This window comes from Pipra filicauda, unplaced genomic scaffold (genome assembly GCF_003945595.2).
Source record: "Pipra filicauda isolate LSUMZ 115617 unplaced genomic scaffold, ASM394559v2 scaffold43_size3849885_pilon, whole genome shotgun sequence".
In the NCBI taxonomy this organism is placed as follows: domain Eukaryota; kingdom Metazoa; phylum Chordata; class Aves; order Passeriformes; family Pipridae; genus Pipra; species Pipra filicauda.
Genome location: NW_024104576.1, coordinates 1,057,004 through 1,074,235, shown reverse-complemented (window position 1 = coordinate 1,074,235; position 17,232 = coordinate 1,057,004). Strand labels below are relative to the sequence as shown.

The window sequence follows — 17,232 nt, the reverse complement described above, 5'->3', positions numbered from 1 at the left end:
AAGGGATCCCTCATGCACCTGTTATCTGGCTTTTAAAATGTGTTTTGGCAGAGAATGATGTCAATATCAAGTGTAAAGATGATGTCAGTATGTTAGGATTATTGACTTGGAAGTCAATTGAAGGCATTGCTTTCATAGACAACACAAAGCAATCTCCATGCCAAAAATTTCATGTCCCTTACCATTTAAAAAAAAAAGTATTCTCAGACCAATGAGACCAGATGTTCCTCTGCATCCAGCTGCTCCCCACCCTGACTTGCATATTTTATATTTCCCAGAAGGCATTTAAAATCTGCAGCATCCCTGTTGAGTTTATTGCACTATTAAGTTAAAAACTGCATCAAATGTTGTGTGTTAGTTAAGAAGAAAATTACTGTAGGTGGGTTATTTTTGCAAGAAAGAGGGTACTGTTCTCCTTTGCTAATATTCTAGGAGACATAATTTCAATTTCATTTATTTTTTGTAAGAAAATTATTAATAAAAGTTGTTTTCACTCATAAGATATTTGCATGGCTTCCACCTGAAACTGCCTTTCCAAACAATTGCAAAAATGAGGCAATTAACATTGAACATACAATCTTTCTGGTATAACTGGGCATTTAGGTAGAGTCATATAAATAAAAGGTACTGGGTTAATAATGAGAAAATAATGTTACAGCTGTAGGTGCACATGCTTGGAACTATTTCAGCTGGTATATACCTAGTACCGAGTTCAACACATTTTGTTGACACATTTTAGTTTAATTTAATGCTTTTGCCTTATTGTACTTTTATTACTTTGCTACTGTATTAGAGAACATCTACTAGTATACTCTTGCAAAATCTCATTCACAATGTGAGCTGAATTAGGACTTTTAAGTCACAGACTTCAAAGTTTTCATCTAAAATATTCTGTGGTGGTAAGTTTCACACACTCATCAATATGTAGCAAGATTTAAAAATGGATAACTTTTTTTCTGATGTGTTTCAAAACAGTGTTGATTTATTCAAGGGCAGTAGATGTTATTTCACCTGTAACAGCACGAAAAAGGTACAAGGAAGAGCAAAGCACATGTAACAAGATCATACAGCACCAACAGTAGATGTACCAGTACTCTTGGTGAAGTAATAACTCGTGGTTTTTCCCTTTCCATAATCTTCCCGTGGCATTCATAGGATAATCACTATAGTTTAATCTTTGTCCTCTAAAGGTACGATATCTGGCTTTCAAAGTCTCACACTAGTCTGTGTTGTGACGCAAAGAGGAAGACTTAGTCTTGCAGTGCCACCCTGACTAATTATTTGACTGGCATTTCTTGTACTCAAGGGGAGTGCCAGGCTTTCAGTTGGATATTGAATTCTCTTAATCTTTGTATTTATATTTGCAAGAGTGATCACAGACTTGGCTAGCTGCCCCAAGGAAACAGGTCTCTTGAGCAACACCCAAGTGGTTGTACTTTAGACCTGAGATGGTGGAGTTTTACAGAAATAAATACCTGTATTGTATAACACTGGAAAAATCTTTCCAGGGACTTTTTCTTTTATGAATAGATATGGTATGACTTCAAAGCTCACTATCAGTTTTTCTACAGTCCCAATTGGACTGTGCTTCAGTCTCTTTCTTTCATTCTCTCTTCACTTTCTTCCAGTGGCTTTTGTTGTTGTCTAGCACTTCTTTAGAAATAGCCTAGGAAACACATTTAAGTACAGTAATGCATGTGTGGAGAACGAAACTTGCTCTTGTTAAACTGAACATTCACACTCAGAATAGTTTTGAGGATTGTAACTCTTGAACTTAAGCATCTATGGCAGGTAAATATTTTTAAATTATTAGTGTGGATGTGATTTATTGTCCATCACCATCATAGCTACCAGATATCTAGCTGTGCAAGCTCCAGGATAAGGTGTTGCACAATGATGTCATCCCTGCACAAGGTGTAAGCATTTGGTATGATATAATTTCTGTGGACTCCTTTGAACTTGGGGTCTAGGACATGAGTCATATGAATTTCTGCTTCAGGATGTCCCCCTGAAGTGGTCACTTCAACTCTGAATCCTGCAGAGAACACTCTATGAGTTTCTAGCACTAAAACAGTAATAGTAACCCAATGATTCATGCTCTACTTCTCTTTTCTACAGAGAAAAGCCATGTTGGGTGGGGAGAAATGTGTCCTGCTTAATGACAGGCAAAATACTGGTATCAAGTAGCACTATACACTAAAAGTATCCTCAGTACCAACATCACCTGTCCATATTGCTTGGACATTCACAATTCAACACTGATGCTCTATGCTGTATGACCTGCTGCAGCTGGACTTGTTGCAACCCTGCCTTCTTGTACTCCTCTGGTTCCTGGTCACATGCCCATGTAGTATTTTTCCTTTTCCAGCAAAAAGTTGGTGAATTTGGTGGGATTAGTCTCAGACTGTAGTAAAGGCAGGACTATACTAAGGTGGGAAGTCTCTTTTTTGGGCCAAAATCTCTTTGGTACATCTGGCTCTTGCAGAGATCACATTATGAAGAAAATGGCATAATAAGTGTAGAAAAAAATACTGCCCCACCTTATACAAAATCCCCTGAATTTCTCCTTTCTAAAACTTTATTAGGAGCACGATGGTAGTATAACTGTGTTATTTTTGGCATCTGCTTCATGTAATATTTGACATTATTGCCACCATAAACTTTCTCTCCTTGTTGTGTATTTTGGGTCAGAAGTGGACCATTCAGGCACAGCCCAGGAGCAAACAACTACTTTCCAATCAATCCACTAATCTACAGCTGAGTTCTTAAGTAACATTCAACTGGACACTAAACTGGAGTTGAATCCCAGATTCTGGTCTTCCAAACTAGAAACTGATGAACAAAAGAGAAAGGAAAAATGCAATTCAGAAAATATTTTATTGAGTACAATACCATTTCATTGTAGGCTTTTGTCAAAGGTCTACTTTATAAAATACCACCAACCTCTCTGAGGTTGAATACAGCTCGGGCAAGTACACAAGGAGTGGGAGAAGAGAGGGGCAGCATCTGCAAATTTTCATGCAAGAGGCGTAATATGGGATATTTGCATCCAAGACTATACCTTGTCATAGTGCCCAAGTTTGCACCAGCTCACCAGAAAAAAATTAATGAATCTACATTTAAATTTTACAAAGGATTGTAACAATCAGCTACAAGATCAAATTTACTGGGTGTTGCCACTGCACATTTGACAACTAAACTCAAGATCATAAAATGAAAATTAGGACCTCAGAATGAAAGTACTGTAGGAAGCCTTGTGCAGAAATAGGATTAGCTCCTATTCCAGAAATTGATGATTAACAAGAAATCATAACCGCTGTAGATAAGGACAGCTTCAATTTTTACCAATGTACTAAGATCTAACTTCCATTTTTACCAAATGGAAAACAAGGAAAGTTCCCAAAATTTGGGTTAATCCCACAACACGTCTAATCAAGACTTGGCATAAAGGTTCTTGGAAGGAGATTAAACAAACAGTAGTCCATAGGCAATTTTCAGTTGCATGATTCAACTTCTCAGCTCACATAAAACAGTCTTAAGTGGGGTACAAGTGTGGTAATATTTATATGAATTAAATTGATGCTTACTGAAATGTAGACCAGCTAATTTTTCTGGTGTGAGTGTTCATTTTCACTGATGGCAAAGCATAAATGTGCTATAAAATGTAGGAACAGTCTTAAGCAGCCTTGAAAAAGTCTCTATATTGCTTAAATTCTCTCAACCCTACTTCTTTATGAAGTATATATACATTCAGAGACTGTAAGAAGTTTTCAGCTTGACCATATTTCTACAGCTAATTGGATTTTATGAGCTAGTCCCTACAGAACCTTTAAAAATGTGCCACGAAACCTGCACTGTACTGCCAAAGAATTTGAGGAGCACTTGTTAGAACAGTAAATACGAAGGTAAGGTTAACATAGCAGTTAACATGTCATATTACACAGACACTTCCATTGTCATTTGGGTGTGCATGTCCCAACACGCGTAAGTACCACTAATTTATCAGGAAATAATTTTATAAAGCAGGATGGAACAATTTGTTAACTACAACAATATTTTCAAACAAAAAATAAATTATTAAACCACACGTTAAAGCAAGAAAAATGGAAATGTAAAGTTTAGCATATTCATTAGCAATTAAGAGGAAAAAAACCATCCTGAATAGTCCAGGAAGGTCAAAGTATTCAAATAATTCAGCAAGGCTCTGTTGAAATGAATTTCTTATTTATTAAAAAGACAACACATTCTCAAGAGAGCATCTTCTGCAATGAAATAATTTAGTTTCTTCATACAGACACATCATACACAATGTTAACAACCATGAAAAACAATACAAAATGTTTTCAAATTTAACAAGTAGAAAAATATAACTAGTATATATGGCAATTGTGAATCTAATACTGTACAGAAGTATTTATGGATTTTACAAATAAATTATACTTTAAATGCCCTTTTTAAGTTTTCTAACTGTACACTGGAACATAGGTTCTGAAGCTTACCACTAACTCGCCACAAATGAGTGCCAGTCAAATGTCCTGCCCACAAGCTCAAAAAATTTCTTGTTGGGTTCATGGAAATATTCATGCAGTTTCTCGAGTAACCGGGTATCTACTTGTGGGTGTGCTCGTCCTTTTGACTCATGTAAACAGCGCTCTCTACCACTGTCCCTTAGGCAGTAGAAGCCTTTAGTTTTATTGAAATAAAAGTTTGAAGCATTTATCTGTGGTGATAACTTCAAAAATCTCTCTACCTTTTCTATTTCTGGGAAGGGATCTTTGATCAATTTATCCCCATCTACAATGTGGATATGATCAAGAGGAAAATACTTCAGCCAGTTCTGCATGTGAATGTAGTACAAGCTTCTGTTTATTGCCTTGTAGTCCACATTGAGTTCACCATCTTTAATCAGGAATTGTTCGATGGATGGATACGGCTTGTGCTTCTGCATGTGATTGTAGAACACTTGGGTGTAATCTGATAGTACTCTTTCACTTGGGTCTCTTAAAATAAGGAGTAGTCTCATTGACTGGTTCATGTTATAAACTCTTTCAGGCACTTTAGGTGATGTGAAATATGCTGGAGTTTTTTCCACGGTGATCTGATGGGGATAAGAGAATGGCATTTGATTAATATACCACTGCAATCCATTTCTGTAATGATCTTCCCAGTCAAAGAAGTGAACTTCACTTTCTGCTGCTGCAATATCTGGATGGAGACTCAACATCTCTAACAAAGCTCTTGTTCCACCTTTTCTCACTCCAATAATAATAGTCTGTGGCAGCTGCTGACATGATCCATTAGAATGAATGTTTTCCTTCAAGTCATTTTTCTGAGATGTTTTCTTTAAAAGCTCTCTCTGAACAGACTGAGAAGAAGTCTCAGCATTTGAATTTATAGCTGGTCTGGAAGGCACTATCTGAGGCTGAACAATAAGCAACACAGCTCCCAGCAGAAAAGCTGCCATGACAGAAGTTCTTAGTCTGGTTTCACTCAAGCAGGTAATTGGGCATAGAGTGATTTCCACCGAGAACAACCCTTAAAAGTTGTTTTTGTTTTGCTGAGTGAATGTGTATTTCTCAAGCAGAAACTTTGCTGAAAGAGGGAAAAGAAAAAGCAGATTATTTTATATTCAGACATATCACTACTAAAGTCACACTGCAAATATCTTCTGCTTTTCACAACTGAACAAACTTTAGTTTTCCCAACTCTAGCCTCATAGATATTTTGGTGTAAATAAATGTTTTAAAAAACAGGCATAACAATGCCATGAGAAAATGATTTCCAGTCATCAGGAGATATAAACATTATGAATCTTTCTCTTGCACTCAAGATTCATCCAGAATGTTATTTTAACCTACAAGAAGAGGTTTATCTTAGAAACAGAGCATATAAAAGGAAAAGTTGTGAACTGGACAAAAAGAGCATTCTTAAAAAGGGGGGACTTGTAGGATATCTGGGTATTACAGCATCCCAAAGAACCATGTGACAGCAATCTTAGAAATCAAGCCTCCTGGGAAAAAGGTTTATGCTACATAGATAGAACTGCCCAACCATGACAAAGCAGCATTCTCCTGGGAAAAAGTTAGGAAGAGCTCTGGGTGAATAGAAGACCAAGGAAAAGTTGATCTTCTGTGTCATTTTTAAGTGAAGTTAACTTTTGCTTTGTGCTTAGGGTTTCTAAGGATAAAATAGGTGGTATGCACGCTGGGCCCATAAAAAGGTAAGATAATGAAACCATAGACTACAGTATGACTGAATCAACATAAAACTAAAAGAGTTGTGGTTCCAGTCTTGATTCTCAGGAAAGAAAATACACAATGGGTACTTCTGAAGGTCATTTTGAGAGTTAGCCAGCAAGCTTTTGTGATGTAAAGAACTAACTTTAGACTTTGTCAAAAGACTACTAAATACCACCCCTGAACACCATTTAAAGGTCAGGGTGTTTTTAATGCAGTGTTTGAAGTGAAATTGTAATAGCCTCACACCCAGTTTAGCTGTTAGATTGTCACATTGTGAGCAGGCTGTGTACACAAGCTCCCTGAATTAAGATGCCTTTCAAAAACTTAATACCCTCAGTGAAGGGCTGGTGTATGACTTTGGTATGGTCTAACTCCATTTAGAAGTAAAAGCCACGATGGCTGAGCACTTGACTGCTTTGCCTTAGTAGGTTACTGTAATTATGAATTTAAGCTTGGAACAGCATGTACTGTACCTGCTAACAAGGGCTGAAATATGAAATTACATATGAACAACCTGAGGAAATGCAAGGGTTAGGTTTTGGAAATTCTCCAGAGAATCTGAAAAGAAACTAATGACTTTTCCACAATAAGCTAAGTCCCAGTGCAACAAGGACTAATGATGTGTTTCTAAGGGATCTAAAGTTCTGTTTGATAGCTTTGCGTTTACAGAGGTCATGACTCCATCCTGAATGGAGCAGGTCTGCTTCCTGATGTTTGCTACTGATTATCGCTTCTGTGCTTTCCCTTTTTACATTTTTAAAGGGCTACAAGCCAGCAATATTGTTAGGAAACAGAAATCAAAGCTGGTAAGAGAGGGAAGTAAAGTGTCATGAGAGATGGGAAGTCAAAAGAATGCCTCCCTCTACGCCTACAGGCTTTGAGCTCATGGGTATGCCCTCTCTCAGGCAGGTCATGCCCTGGGCTGCTCTGTGATGTCTCATGTGAGGCAACTTTGCAGAGAAATTTGTTATTTTTCCATTCTTGGCCACTGCTTTCTCTGGCTGTAAGTCATTTGGCTGCCGTTGTTAGTCTTCTGCTCTCTTTCCCCGTCCTCACCATTTCTGTTAATCTTTCTCAGCTTAATCTACTTCAGTTTAAACTAGAAACAGTCTTGATAGCCTCACACTGTGGATGTCGGTGGGGGGAGACACTGGAGGACAGGAAATTCGATATAGGTAAATTCATGGTGGATGTCCCCACTGAGCTGTGCTGTGACCGTATTCAGCAGCAATGGGAGCAAACAACACAGCACCAGCTAGATTGGATCAGTGACTGATGGGCAGCTCACTACATAAGAACAACAAAACATCAACTCTTGCTGAATTTTAAGGTCACAGATTAAAGGAATAGCCACTTACTTCAGGGTATATTTTAAGTCACCAGCTCCATAAATAGCAGGCCTGAGTTGTTGTCTTAACACCTTATTTGAAAAGCATAATAGGATTCCAGGGAGGAACAGGTTGAACTGTCTTGAAAGGAGTTACATTAAAGCCTAATGGAGGGAACTCTTATTTTTTAAAAGTCAGACTGAAATGTGCTATTGCAAGCTCTGTGATAGACTGTATCTGGAGAGAATAATTTTCAGCTGCTGGCCTCAGATATTAGTGAAGACACATTTCTGGGTTAGTGGGTTTTGTTTGTTTTTGTTGTTCTTGGTGGGTTTTTTGGGGGGGGTTGGGTGGGGTTTTTGGTTTGTTGGTTTGGTTTTGTTTTGTTTTTTTTTTTTTTTATAATGAACTATATATATCAGCTCATTAGGAGTCTTAATTTATAATTCCTAGTTTGCATACTACTCAGTTGCCTACTTTTTTATTCAAGCCTTCCTGTGGCTGAGTACAGCACAGGAACTTTTGGAGAAAAGACACAGCAAGGTGTCTCTTAGCTGTAGCCCGTCTCTTGTTTTGGCCAGCAAAACCAGACTCGTGGGATATTACAGGTGTGGTACCTGGGGCCTCATCTCAGACAGCTTTTGAGCCTCAGTGGAGCCCCGGCTCAGTGTCTTCCCATTCTTTACTCAAACACTTTTTCGGTGGAGAGCTTTTTCTAAATAAACAAAAGCAACTGTTTTCTTTTGCAGCATGAAACCTCAGAATAACAGGGGAATATCTTCTGTTTCAGACATACAGAATTTCACTGTTCTTCCCCAGCTATTTGCTTAGGTGCACATATTCCACTGCAGAACACTGTTCCAGTATCTGTATCATCTACTTTATGCAGTCACAATTAACCATATTAGTAATTATGCCATTTAAAGTACCTATATGCTATTGTTGTTTTGTCTGCAAGCAATAAAGCTTTGTCTGCCTTTTCTTTCCATTCTGTTTTGTTTCTCACAAACTGTACAGGCTTGATATCTGGATCAATTATTTTGTTGTGGTAGACTAATGCAACACAATGGACATGAGCGTGCCTCTAAATTCAGCACAAAACATATGTTGTGTGGGCAAAGTGGTCTCCAGGAATAAAGCAGCATATAAATTGGTTGTCATTCAGCTTTCATCTCTTATGTCCTCTTTAACGTTTTATGTAGATCTGTAGCTTGGTGTCTAGAATTACAGCAGTTTATATAAAAGGATGCAAACGTATAGCTTTATAATTTGTGGGTCTGAAAAACTCTTTCAGCAATAATAAGAATGCACTAAGGAGTTTATAGCAGCCACTCTGCCAAATTACTTTTCTGCTTTAGGAATTCTCTTCACTGCATCCACAAATCACGCAGAGCATATATGACTTCATGACTTTGTATTCCAGATTAGTACAAAAAGTTTCACTGGCAGTCATTACTATTGCCTTTGCTACAAGTAAATGAGCAAGTTGTAAAAGAAACACAGTTTATGTTAAATGGTGCTTTGACAATTATACCAAGACTTTTTGAAAAGTCTGATTGCTTTTGCTTAATCTTTTCTTCAGCTTTCCCCAATTAATTAGTGAAATGTGCTATCCTGTTTATTCAACAAGATTTCATGCGGACTTTGCCAATCAAATCAGTTTTCATGATTCAAATCTCTTCAATAGTAATAGTAACTTGGAAATAAATGGAAGCTCTTCTCAGTAAATGCAGTATGAGGGCCACAGCTGCCATATTTAATTGACTTTTAAGCATATTACAGTGCTCTTTGAAACACATGTTGTGACTTTTGACTATTTCTTACCATATTGCCAAGGTATTTCAATGCCTCAGTATATTTATCCTCACTCAATGACATTGCCTAAACTACTTAGATTATGTATACTTTTTAGTTTAATATCCATTTTAAAAAAATAAGGTAGTTTTTGCTGGACTGATAACTTCATTTTTGCTGGAAATGGAATGGGATTAGATTTAGCTCTGAACTTTCATAAGAACCTTCAAGTTAGCTGTCCAAGTGGGTAGAAGGGAACATAAAGAGTGTCTACAGGGCAGTCAGTAAGCATCAGGTAGAGTCTGCTGGCAGATTTGACAGCAACATACTTCCCAAAAAAAGGGCACAGCAACACACAGAGGTTTACTGGAGCTAATGGGACACAGTTACCAGGACAGTAATAGGAGAGGGAGGATTACATCCTTTCCATAAGCATGCAGGTGACTCCACCTTCGTCAAAGAGAAGTTGTGTTTTTATGATTCTCTCGGGACTGTGGATGAACAGGCTAAGTTTCAAGTGTCCTCACTTTCTCTCCTTGCAGAACTGAAGCCTTTCACTGGAAAGATGTCTACCCAGGCATCTCAAAAAAACAGATTCTGGCCTGAATGAAACCCATAGTTCAGTTACTAAAGTTTGTCTGTAGAGGGAGATTAGAGTTGAAAATCTAAGACATTCTGTTCATATAGTTTTGCAGATGTGATAGAACCTCAGGACAGTTTGTGGACTGTATTTTCCCTTGCACATATTTCAGCACTCAGTACTGCAAAATATAAGACTAACAGTGGTGGTTAAAAGTAGCTGTGCAGTACAACCCACACATCTGCTATGCTGGCTTCTCTTATCGGAAAAGCAAAATTCCCTTAACTGCGCTAACCAGCTCTACAAAAAACTTTCTAAACTGATGAACAGTCAGTGATCTGAACATTTGTATTCGGTGATGTATTTAAAAAACTTGAACTAGATCAATTGCAGTGTACTTGAAATTCTTCAATAACTCATTGATATGAACAGTATAAATTCCTTTCCACTAAGAATAGACTGTGTCCACCACAGGATATATTCCTTAGTTGTTTATATGAGCTCATCAAGTGCCACTTTGTATCCTGTTAACATAAAACTCCCCAGTACAGCTATCAATTAAAACTCAATCAAGAGCAGGAAAGGCTTTCTTTTTTAAATTTAACTTAATTTATGAAACGTGTTTTTTCCTCAGAAATATATTCTGCATTTTGCTATTTTTAAATATTAATCTGCCTCACAATACCCTCTTCATGAAGAAACACTTTCTCTACTACCTCCCCATATGTGTTTTTTAATCACATTTAACATAAGTTTTAAAAAGCATGTCAATGAAATACTTGAATTCTAGTTTCCTGTAATTAACTACAAGTAATTGCCTACATTAGTGAGTGCTACAGAGACAAGTATAATAAATTAAATAGAACTACATACTACTGAAACCGTAGATCTCTAGGGGCGTAAACTATTGATCACCTCATGATATATAAAAAAAAGCCATTTGGGCATTAAGAGGGGACATAAAATAATTGAGTGTATGAACCTGTCTTACAGTGCCTAGATGATACTGTCTAGGTACATTTCCCAAATTATATTAAAACTTCTGCACAGCCAGTAGAGATTAAACCATGGCTTTAACTTTTATAGTCAGCATGTTAAGAAATCTAATCATAATTTCAGTTCTATCAGGATGATATATTGTCTATGAGCTCTAAGACTTCAAAACTTCGAGACCTTTAAAGTGTATTTCTGGTCAGAGGAACTTCACGAGCTGAGAAAGGTTGACTTGGTAGGAAGTATTTTTGGCTGAAATCTGCTGTATTTCTGCACCTGCTGTGATAAATACAGTTTATGCAAATTAGCTAGGCCACCAGTTCATGACTTCTAAAGAAGGAGTTCAGCTCCAGTGTGAGCAATAAGGTAGCAAATTTATAACAGACTGTGGTTATATATAGCATTCACTCTTTTTCTTGAGGTCAGAAGGGACCATTTCAGTCTTTCATGCCAAGAGATCATAAAAATTTTTAGAAGAGAGAATACCCTAGATTTCAGAGAACCTCATGCAGGTAAAAATAAAATGGGACATTACAGCAGAATAAAAATAAACTTGAAAAGCTCAGGATGCACAGAATTTTTTGTACTGAATGCTAATATGGAATCCCCTTACCAACTTCTAGTAATTTTTTTAACAACTGTCAAGATTCATTTTTTTTCATAAAGTGGATACACTCTACCACTGCCTTCACTGTCCCCCCATAAACCCAAATGCTCAATTCAAAATCCAGAAACTACTCGCCACCCCACTTTCCAAGCAAAACGGGTCACATTCTAATTAGGAAGTAGAAATCTATTGCACAGTTAATAGAGTTGCTTCCTAATTCATCACAGCTATCCTCAAGAAAACATCCTGTGTGAAAGGATGGCTCTGTCCTGTCTGTCTCCCTTTCTGTACAAAGGCTCACCTTAACTGGATGTATTAAAACAGGGAACACAGCAGACTAAGCAATTCCATTCTCATTTCCCCTGCCAAGCAATTTCTCACCACTCTCTGTAGCTGTGGGCTCTGTATCAAATACTAATAAGATATTTAAAACAACAAAAACAAAACAAATAAAAAAAACCCCAAACCTCCAAATAATCTTTTAGTTCATATTCCAAGTAGATTTCTGTGTCTTCCACTCTCCTGCCTTCAGAATAATACTGGAGCACAGTACATACTAGTGAGGTCATCACTGTATTAGACTTAGCTAAACCAATCAATTTACTAAGCGAAGCACTACACAGTGACCTGGAGAGAACCCTCATGCTCTGGAGTGACAAGTGAGATGACCCAGCAGGATCTCCCATCTTGGACTGCCTTAGCATATTACAGTTTTCTTTTTCTTATTATCAAACTTTTAATGGAAATTCGTCAGTTTTAACATATTTTTCGACTCTGATAGCTTATAAGCTATGGGTGGCATTTCTAGAAGGAAGAGAGAGATTCCAGGCTAGTCAGTCTAATAAAAACATTCTTGGTTTCCTCTAATGAAAAGCAGAAGAGTTGTATGAATATGTATATATTATACCCACTCTGTTTTTCTGTAATGTCTGTGTAAGCATATGGCTAGTTCAGAATAACACAGGTAGTATCCTGACAGGGGGAGGGACACAGATGGGAACTTGGCAGTCCTGGGGTTGGAATTTGCTCTGTCAAATTAGTGTCTCTCACCTGCAGTAGCTAGCTTTGCTTCAGATGCATAGTCTTGCTGCTGACCTACCAGAGGCATTGGTTTGGCTATGCACTATCAAAAATCTCTGCATTTTCTGAATAGGGAAAAACCCAAAACGGGGTATTGAAAGGGTGGATGTGCAAGACATAGCTGAAGTTGATATCAGTGACTGTGCTCTTACTGAAAGATTCTCAGTTCTGAGCAATGTGGGAAATGCACTTGTTCAAGAGTGCAAGAAATGCTAGCAGATGTAAATTGTAACAGTTATTGCATTTATATTTACAAAACAAGTTTGATAGCCAGACAGTACATGGGCACTCACCAAACTGAACCTGTTCTACTCACGTTCACTTGCCATATATACTGCAGAGGTTCTCAGTGGGAATGGGCAATGAGTGGATCTCTCATGCCAGAAAGATGCTCCCTGCAGACATTCCATCCCCATGCCATTCAAGCATGACGATTTCTAGAACTTCTCAGATATTTTTGTCTGCCCCAGTATCCAAAGAGGAACAGTCTTGAAACAGGTAAAGCCCTCAACCTACTGCACTAACATAGAGAGGAAGGAGAATCATATACTTTAATTCGCAGTCAACTGAGGTGATTGAATTGCCTGTACTTAGCTGTGTGCCCTTTCCTGATCTTTCGACCGTCTGGCTGAAAGACGAGACCAAATCAGAACTCTTCCAGTCGGGGTCTGCCACGGCTCCCTTCCGCATCCTTTTGCCCCCAAAAGATTTGACCTGCACGCACACATTTATCCCTGGAAAGCACACTGAGAACTGCAGTAAGCAAGCCTTCCTGTACTATTCTAGGAAGCCAGTCCTTCAAGACAGAAACGAGCAGGAGTTAAGGTTGTACCCTCCGGACCAACCCCCAAAGACCGCTCTCCCTGCAGCCCTAAGCAGCTCGCCAGGTTCCAGTTCAGCACGCTGCATCCAGCCGGCTCCAGCATACAGCGTGGGAACGGATCAAAGATGCTCAGCGGAGCTTTTGCAAGTGTTCTCCTGTCAGGTAGGAGCCCCGCACGCTGGCACCCCGCTTCGACAGCCCTGCCACTGTGCCCTTACCGTGTGCCTGTCATTTAGCCACAGGGGAAAGATGATGAAAAAGCGCCCCAGGGACCACACCTGGCCAGGTAATGCCAGAGGTAATTCTGGCCGCATTGCTTTTTCTCCCCTCCTTTCTCTCCTTTCCCCTTCAGCTGCCTCCCAGACAGCGCTGCCTCCCAGAGCCTGTCTCGGCGAGTACAGAGGGCGCGGGGCAGCGCCGCGGCTCCCTCCCGGTGTGGTTCACTGGCACCGCACGGCCGGGCGGCCGCGCTCCCCAGCCCCGCAGCGGCGCCGTGCGGCGCTCGCCTCCCGCGGCCGCGGGGCTCCCACCTGCCGCCAGCAGGTGCCGGGCGGGCGGCAGCGCCCCGTGACAGCGCCTGTGCACCCCCGGCGACCCACGATCGCCCCGGCACCCGCTTCCACCCCGAAAACTTCCCGCTCTGCGCAGGGCAGCACCCGGCGCGCCGATCCCTCCCCAGCTCGTCACTCACCGCCGGGGCGCGGGGCCGTGGGGCAGCGCTCGCCCCGCTGTTCCATGGGCGCCCGCAGGTGCCGGCGGAGCCGGGGGAAGCGCGCCCGGCAGCGGCGAGCGGCGGAGCGAGCCGAGGACCGATGGAGCGCCCGCTGCCGCCGCGTCGCCCGCCCGGCAGCGCCGCAGCCGGAGCCCGGTGCCTGGCGCCGGCCCGTTTGTACCGCCCCGCCCCGCCCCGCCCCGCGCCACCGAGAGACCCCGCCCGCCCGCGGCTCTGAGCCCTGCCCGCTGCGGGCACCGCCGGGTGCGGGCGGTGGGCCGGTGGAGTGGGCAGCATCGCCGCGTGTCTGTGCCTGTGTGCACACCCATGTATGTGCCGACATAGTAGTTTACCCAAATAATATCACAGGCTTTGGGAAACAAATATCTATCCCCAGAAAGCACCCCCAGTGTCCCCCCTCCCCTCCATCCCCACATCATCCTGAGTTGGAAGGGACCCGCAAGGAGCAAGGAGTTCCAACTTCTTCGATTGCCTCCTTCCCGTACCTACAAAAATAACACCCACGAGAGGTCGCGTGAATAACAGAGTGATAGCACTTGTATTTACTTCTTCTACTTCTTGTTTATTTTCTTGGGACTTTACAAGGTGGCTTTGATTTTTTTTTTTTTTTCATTTCCCCTGAAATCCTTTCTGTTGATGAATTTAGGATGGATGTCTAGAATGACAGAAATGCTGCTTCATAAGAGCAGTGGGGAAAAGGCCTTCTGGGGATTTAAGTCATAGGGTTAATTTATTGAAATAGGTCTGTATTTGCCATGAACTGAAATGTGTTTTTTTTAAGATAAAATGCATTAAAATTAACATACTGCAGAATTAACATACTGCATCCATTATTTCAACAGCCAAACTCTTGAAATTTACTGTGAGTAAAATGCAGGCCCAAACAACTAAAAAAAAAAAAAAAAGAAAAAAGAAAAGAAAAAAGACTGATGAGGGAATTAATTTCTCAGTTGATTTTGATCAGTTCCATACAGTCTGACTGATCTGACAGAGTATTTCCAAAGAAGATCAATTAGCACTGATTGTACACAGGTCTTAGTGTTGCTTGCCTGAAGAGGTAACTTCTGTTTCAAACTTTTACTTCTTTTCTATAGTTTTACTTCTCTAACTTTGCTTGGAAAGAATAGTTGCTTGTACATGAGCTTGCTTTGAGAGCTGCTGTTCTCCAATGGCACATGCTTACATTGATTTAGGGTTTGATGTTTCAATTTCCATCTGCATTGGTGGAGCTGTTTGCAAAAGCATTGCAGGACTGGGCTCTCACTGTACAGGTACACCAGCCAGATATTTTCCATCCTTCTACTAAAAACTGTTTCTGTGGCTGCTGTGTGGGGACCGGGAGGTTGGTGGGAGCTGGACCTGATTAACTTAGAATGGTCTCTTTAAATAAGCAGTGGATGAGAAAGGCTTAAATCACCTCTCTAATCTTTGGTTAATATTCCTGCTGAAAGCAGACTAATGGGAGGTTTGCAGGATACTATAAAATCATGGAATCAAAGAATGGCTTGGGTTGGAAGGAAGCTTAAAGACCATCCAGTTCCAACATCCCTGACGTGGGCTGGGACAACATTTGCCAAAACAGGCTGTTCAGAGCCCCATCCAACCTGGCCTTGAACATATCCAAGGATTGGCACCCACAACTTCTCTGGCTAACCTGTTCCAGTGCCTCACCATCCTCACAGTAAAGAATTTATTCATGATATCTAATCTGAACCCACTCTCACTTACTTTGAAACCATGCCGTCTCATCCTGTCACGACGCATTCTTGTAAATAGCCTCTCTCTTGTAGGCTTCCTTCAGGTACTGGAAGGCCGAAATTAGGCCACCCTAGAGCCTCCTCTTTTCCAGGCTGAACAAACACAGTTCTCTCAGCCTTTTCTCACAGGAAACGTGATTAATCCCTCTAATCATCTTGTTGGTCCTCGTATGGACTCGCTCCAACAGGTCCATGTCTTTCCTGTGCTGGGTACTCCAGGGCTGGACACAATACTCCAGATAGGGTCTCACCAGAGGGAAGCAGAGAGGCAGAATCACCTCTGTTGACCTGCTGGCCATTCTTCTTTTGATACAACCCTTAATTATGGTTAGCCTTCTGGGCTGCAAGCCTGTATTGTCAGCTCATGTCCAGCCTCTCATCCACCATCTCATCCTCTCAACCCCCAAGTCCTTCTTGGCAGGGCTGCTCTTGCTCTTCATCCCCTGTATTGATATTGGGGGTTGCCTTGCCCCGGGTCTTGTTAAACGCTATGAGATTCCCATGGGTCCACTTCTTGAGCTTGTCCAGGTCACTCCGGATGACATCCCATCCTTCAGGTGTGTCAACTGCATTGCTTGGCTTGGTGTCATCTGCAAACATGCACTCCCTTCAACTACGTCATTAGTGAAGATATTAAATAACACTGATCTCCATACAGATCCCTGAGGGACACCACCTGTCACTGATGTCCATTAGGACTCTGAGCCATTGATGACTACACTCTGGATGCGACTGTCCAACCAATTCCTTTTCCACCAAATAGTCCACCCACCAAATCCATCTCTCTCCAATTTAGCAAGAAGGATGTTGTGACAGTCCATGTCAAAGGCTTTACAGAAGTCCAGATAAAGGGCATCTGTAACCCTTCCCTTGTTCATTGATGTAGTCACTCCATCATAGAAGGCTACTAGGTTGGTCAGGCAGGATTTGCCCTTAATGAAGCTGTCATGACTGTTTTGAACCAATTCCCTGTTCTCCATTTGTCTTAGCACAGTTTCTAGGAGGAACTATTCCGTGATCTTCCCAGGAACAGAGGTGAGGCTGATAGGTCAGTAGTTCCTGGGGTCCTCCTTTGTACTTTTCTAAAAGATGGGTACAATATTTCCCCTTTTCCAGTCAGCTGGGACTTCACCTGGATGCCACAACTTTTCAAGTATGATGGATAGTGGCTTGGCAATTACATCAGCCAATTCCCTCAGCGCTCTGGGATGCATCACATCAGGTCCCAGAGAGTTGAGTATGCTCGGGTTCTTCAGGTGGTCATGAACCTGATCTATACTCACAATGGGAAGGCCTTT

The 17,232-nt window shown here is 41.0% G+C and overlaps 1 protein-coding gene across 1 annotated transcript; it reads right to left on the bottom strand.

Annotated features, from left to right (window-relative positions):
- Nucleotides 1-2,858: 2,858 nt before the first annotated feature.
- HS3ST1 (heparan sulfate-glucosamine 3-sulfotransferase 1) lies at nt 2,859-14,283 on the bottom strand. The gene is made up of 2 exons (XM_027736285.2): nt 14,136-14,283; nt 2,859-5,592 (listed from the first exon to the last, which is right to left on the bottom strand). The coding sequence occupies exon 2, from the start codon at nt 5,462-5,464 to the stop codon at nt 4,502-4,504; it is 963 nt and encodes a 320-aa protein (XP_027592086.1). The 5' UTR covers nt 5,465-5,592; nt 14,136-14,283; the 3' UTR covers nt 2,859-4,501.
- Between the last annotated feature and the right edge of the window lie 2,949 nt (nt 14,284-17,232).

Coding starts and splice junctions, on each gene's coding strand:
- HS3ST1 (XM_027736285.2), bottom strand. CDS start 5,464: ATGGCAGCTTTTCTGCTGGGAGCTGTGTTGCTTATTGTTCAGCCTCAG.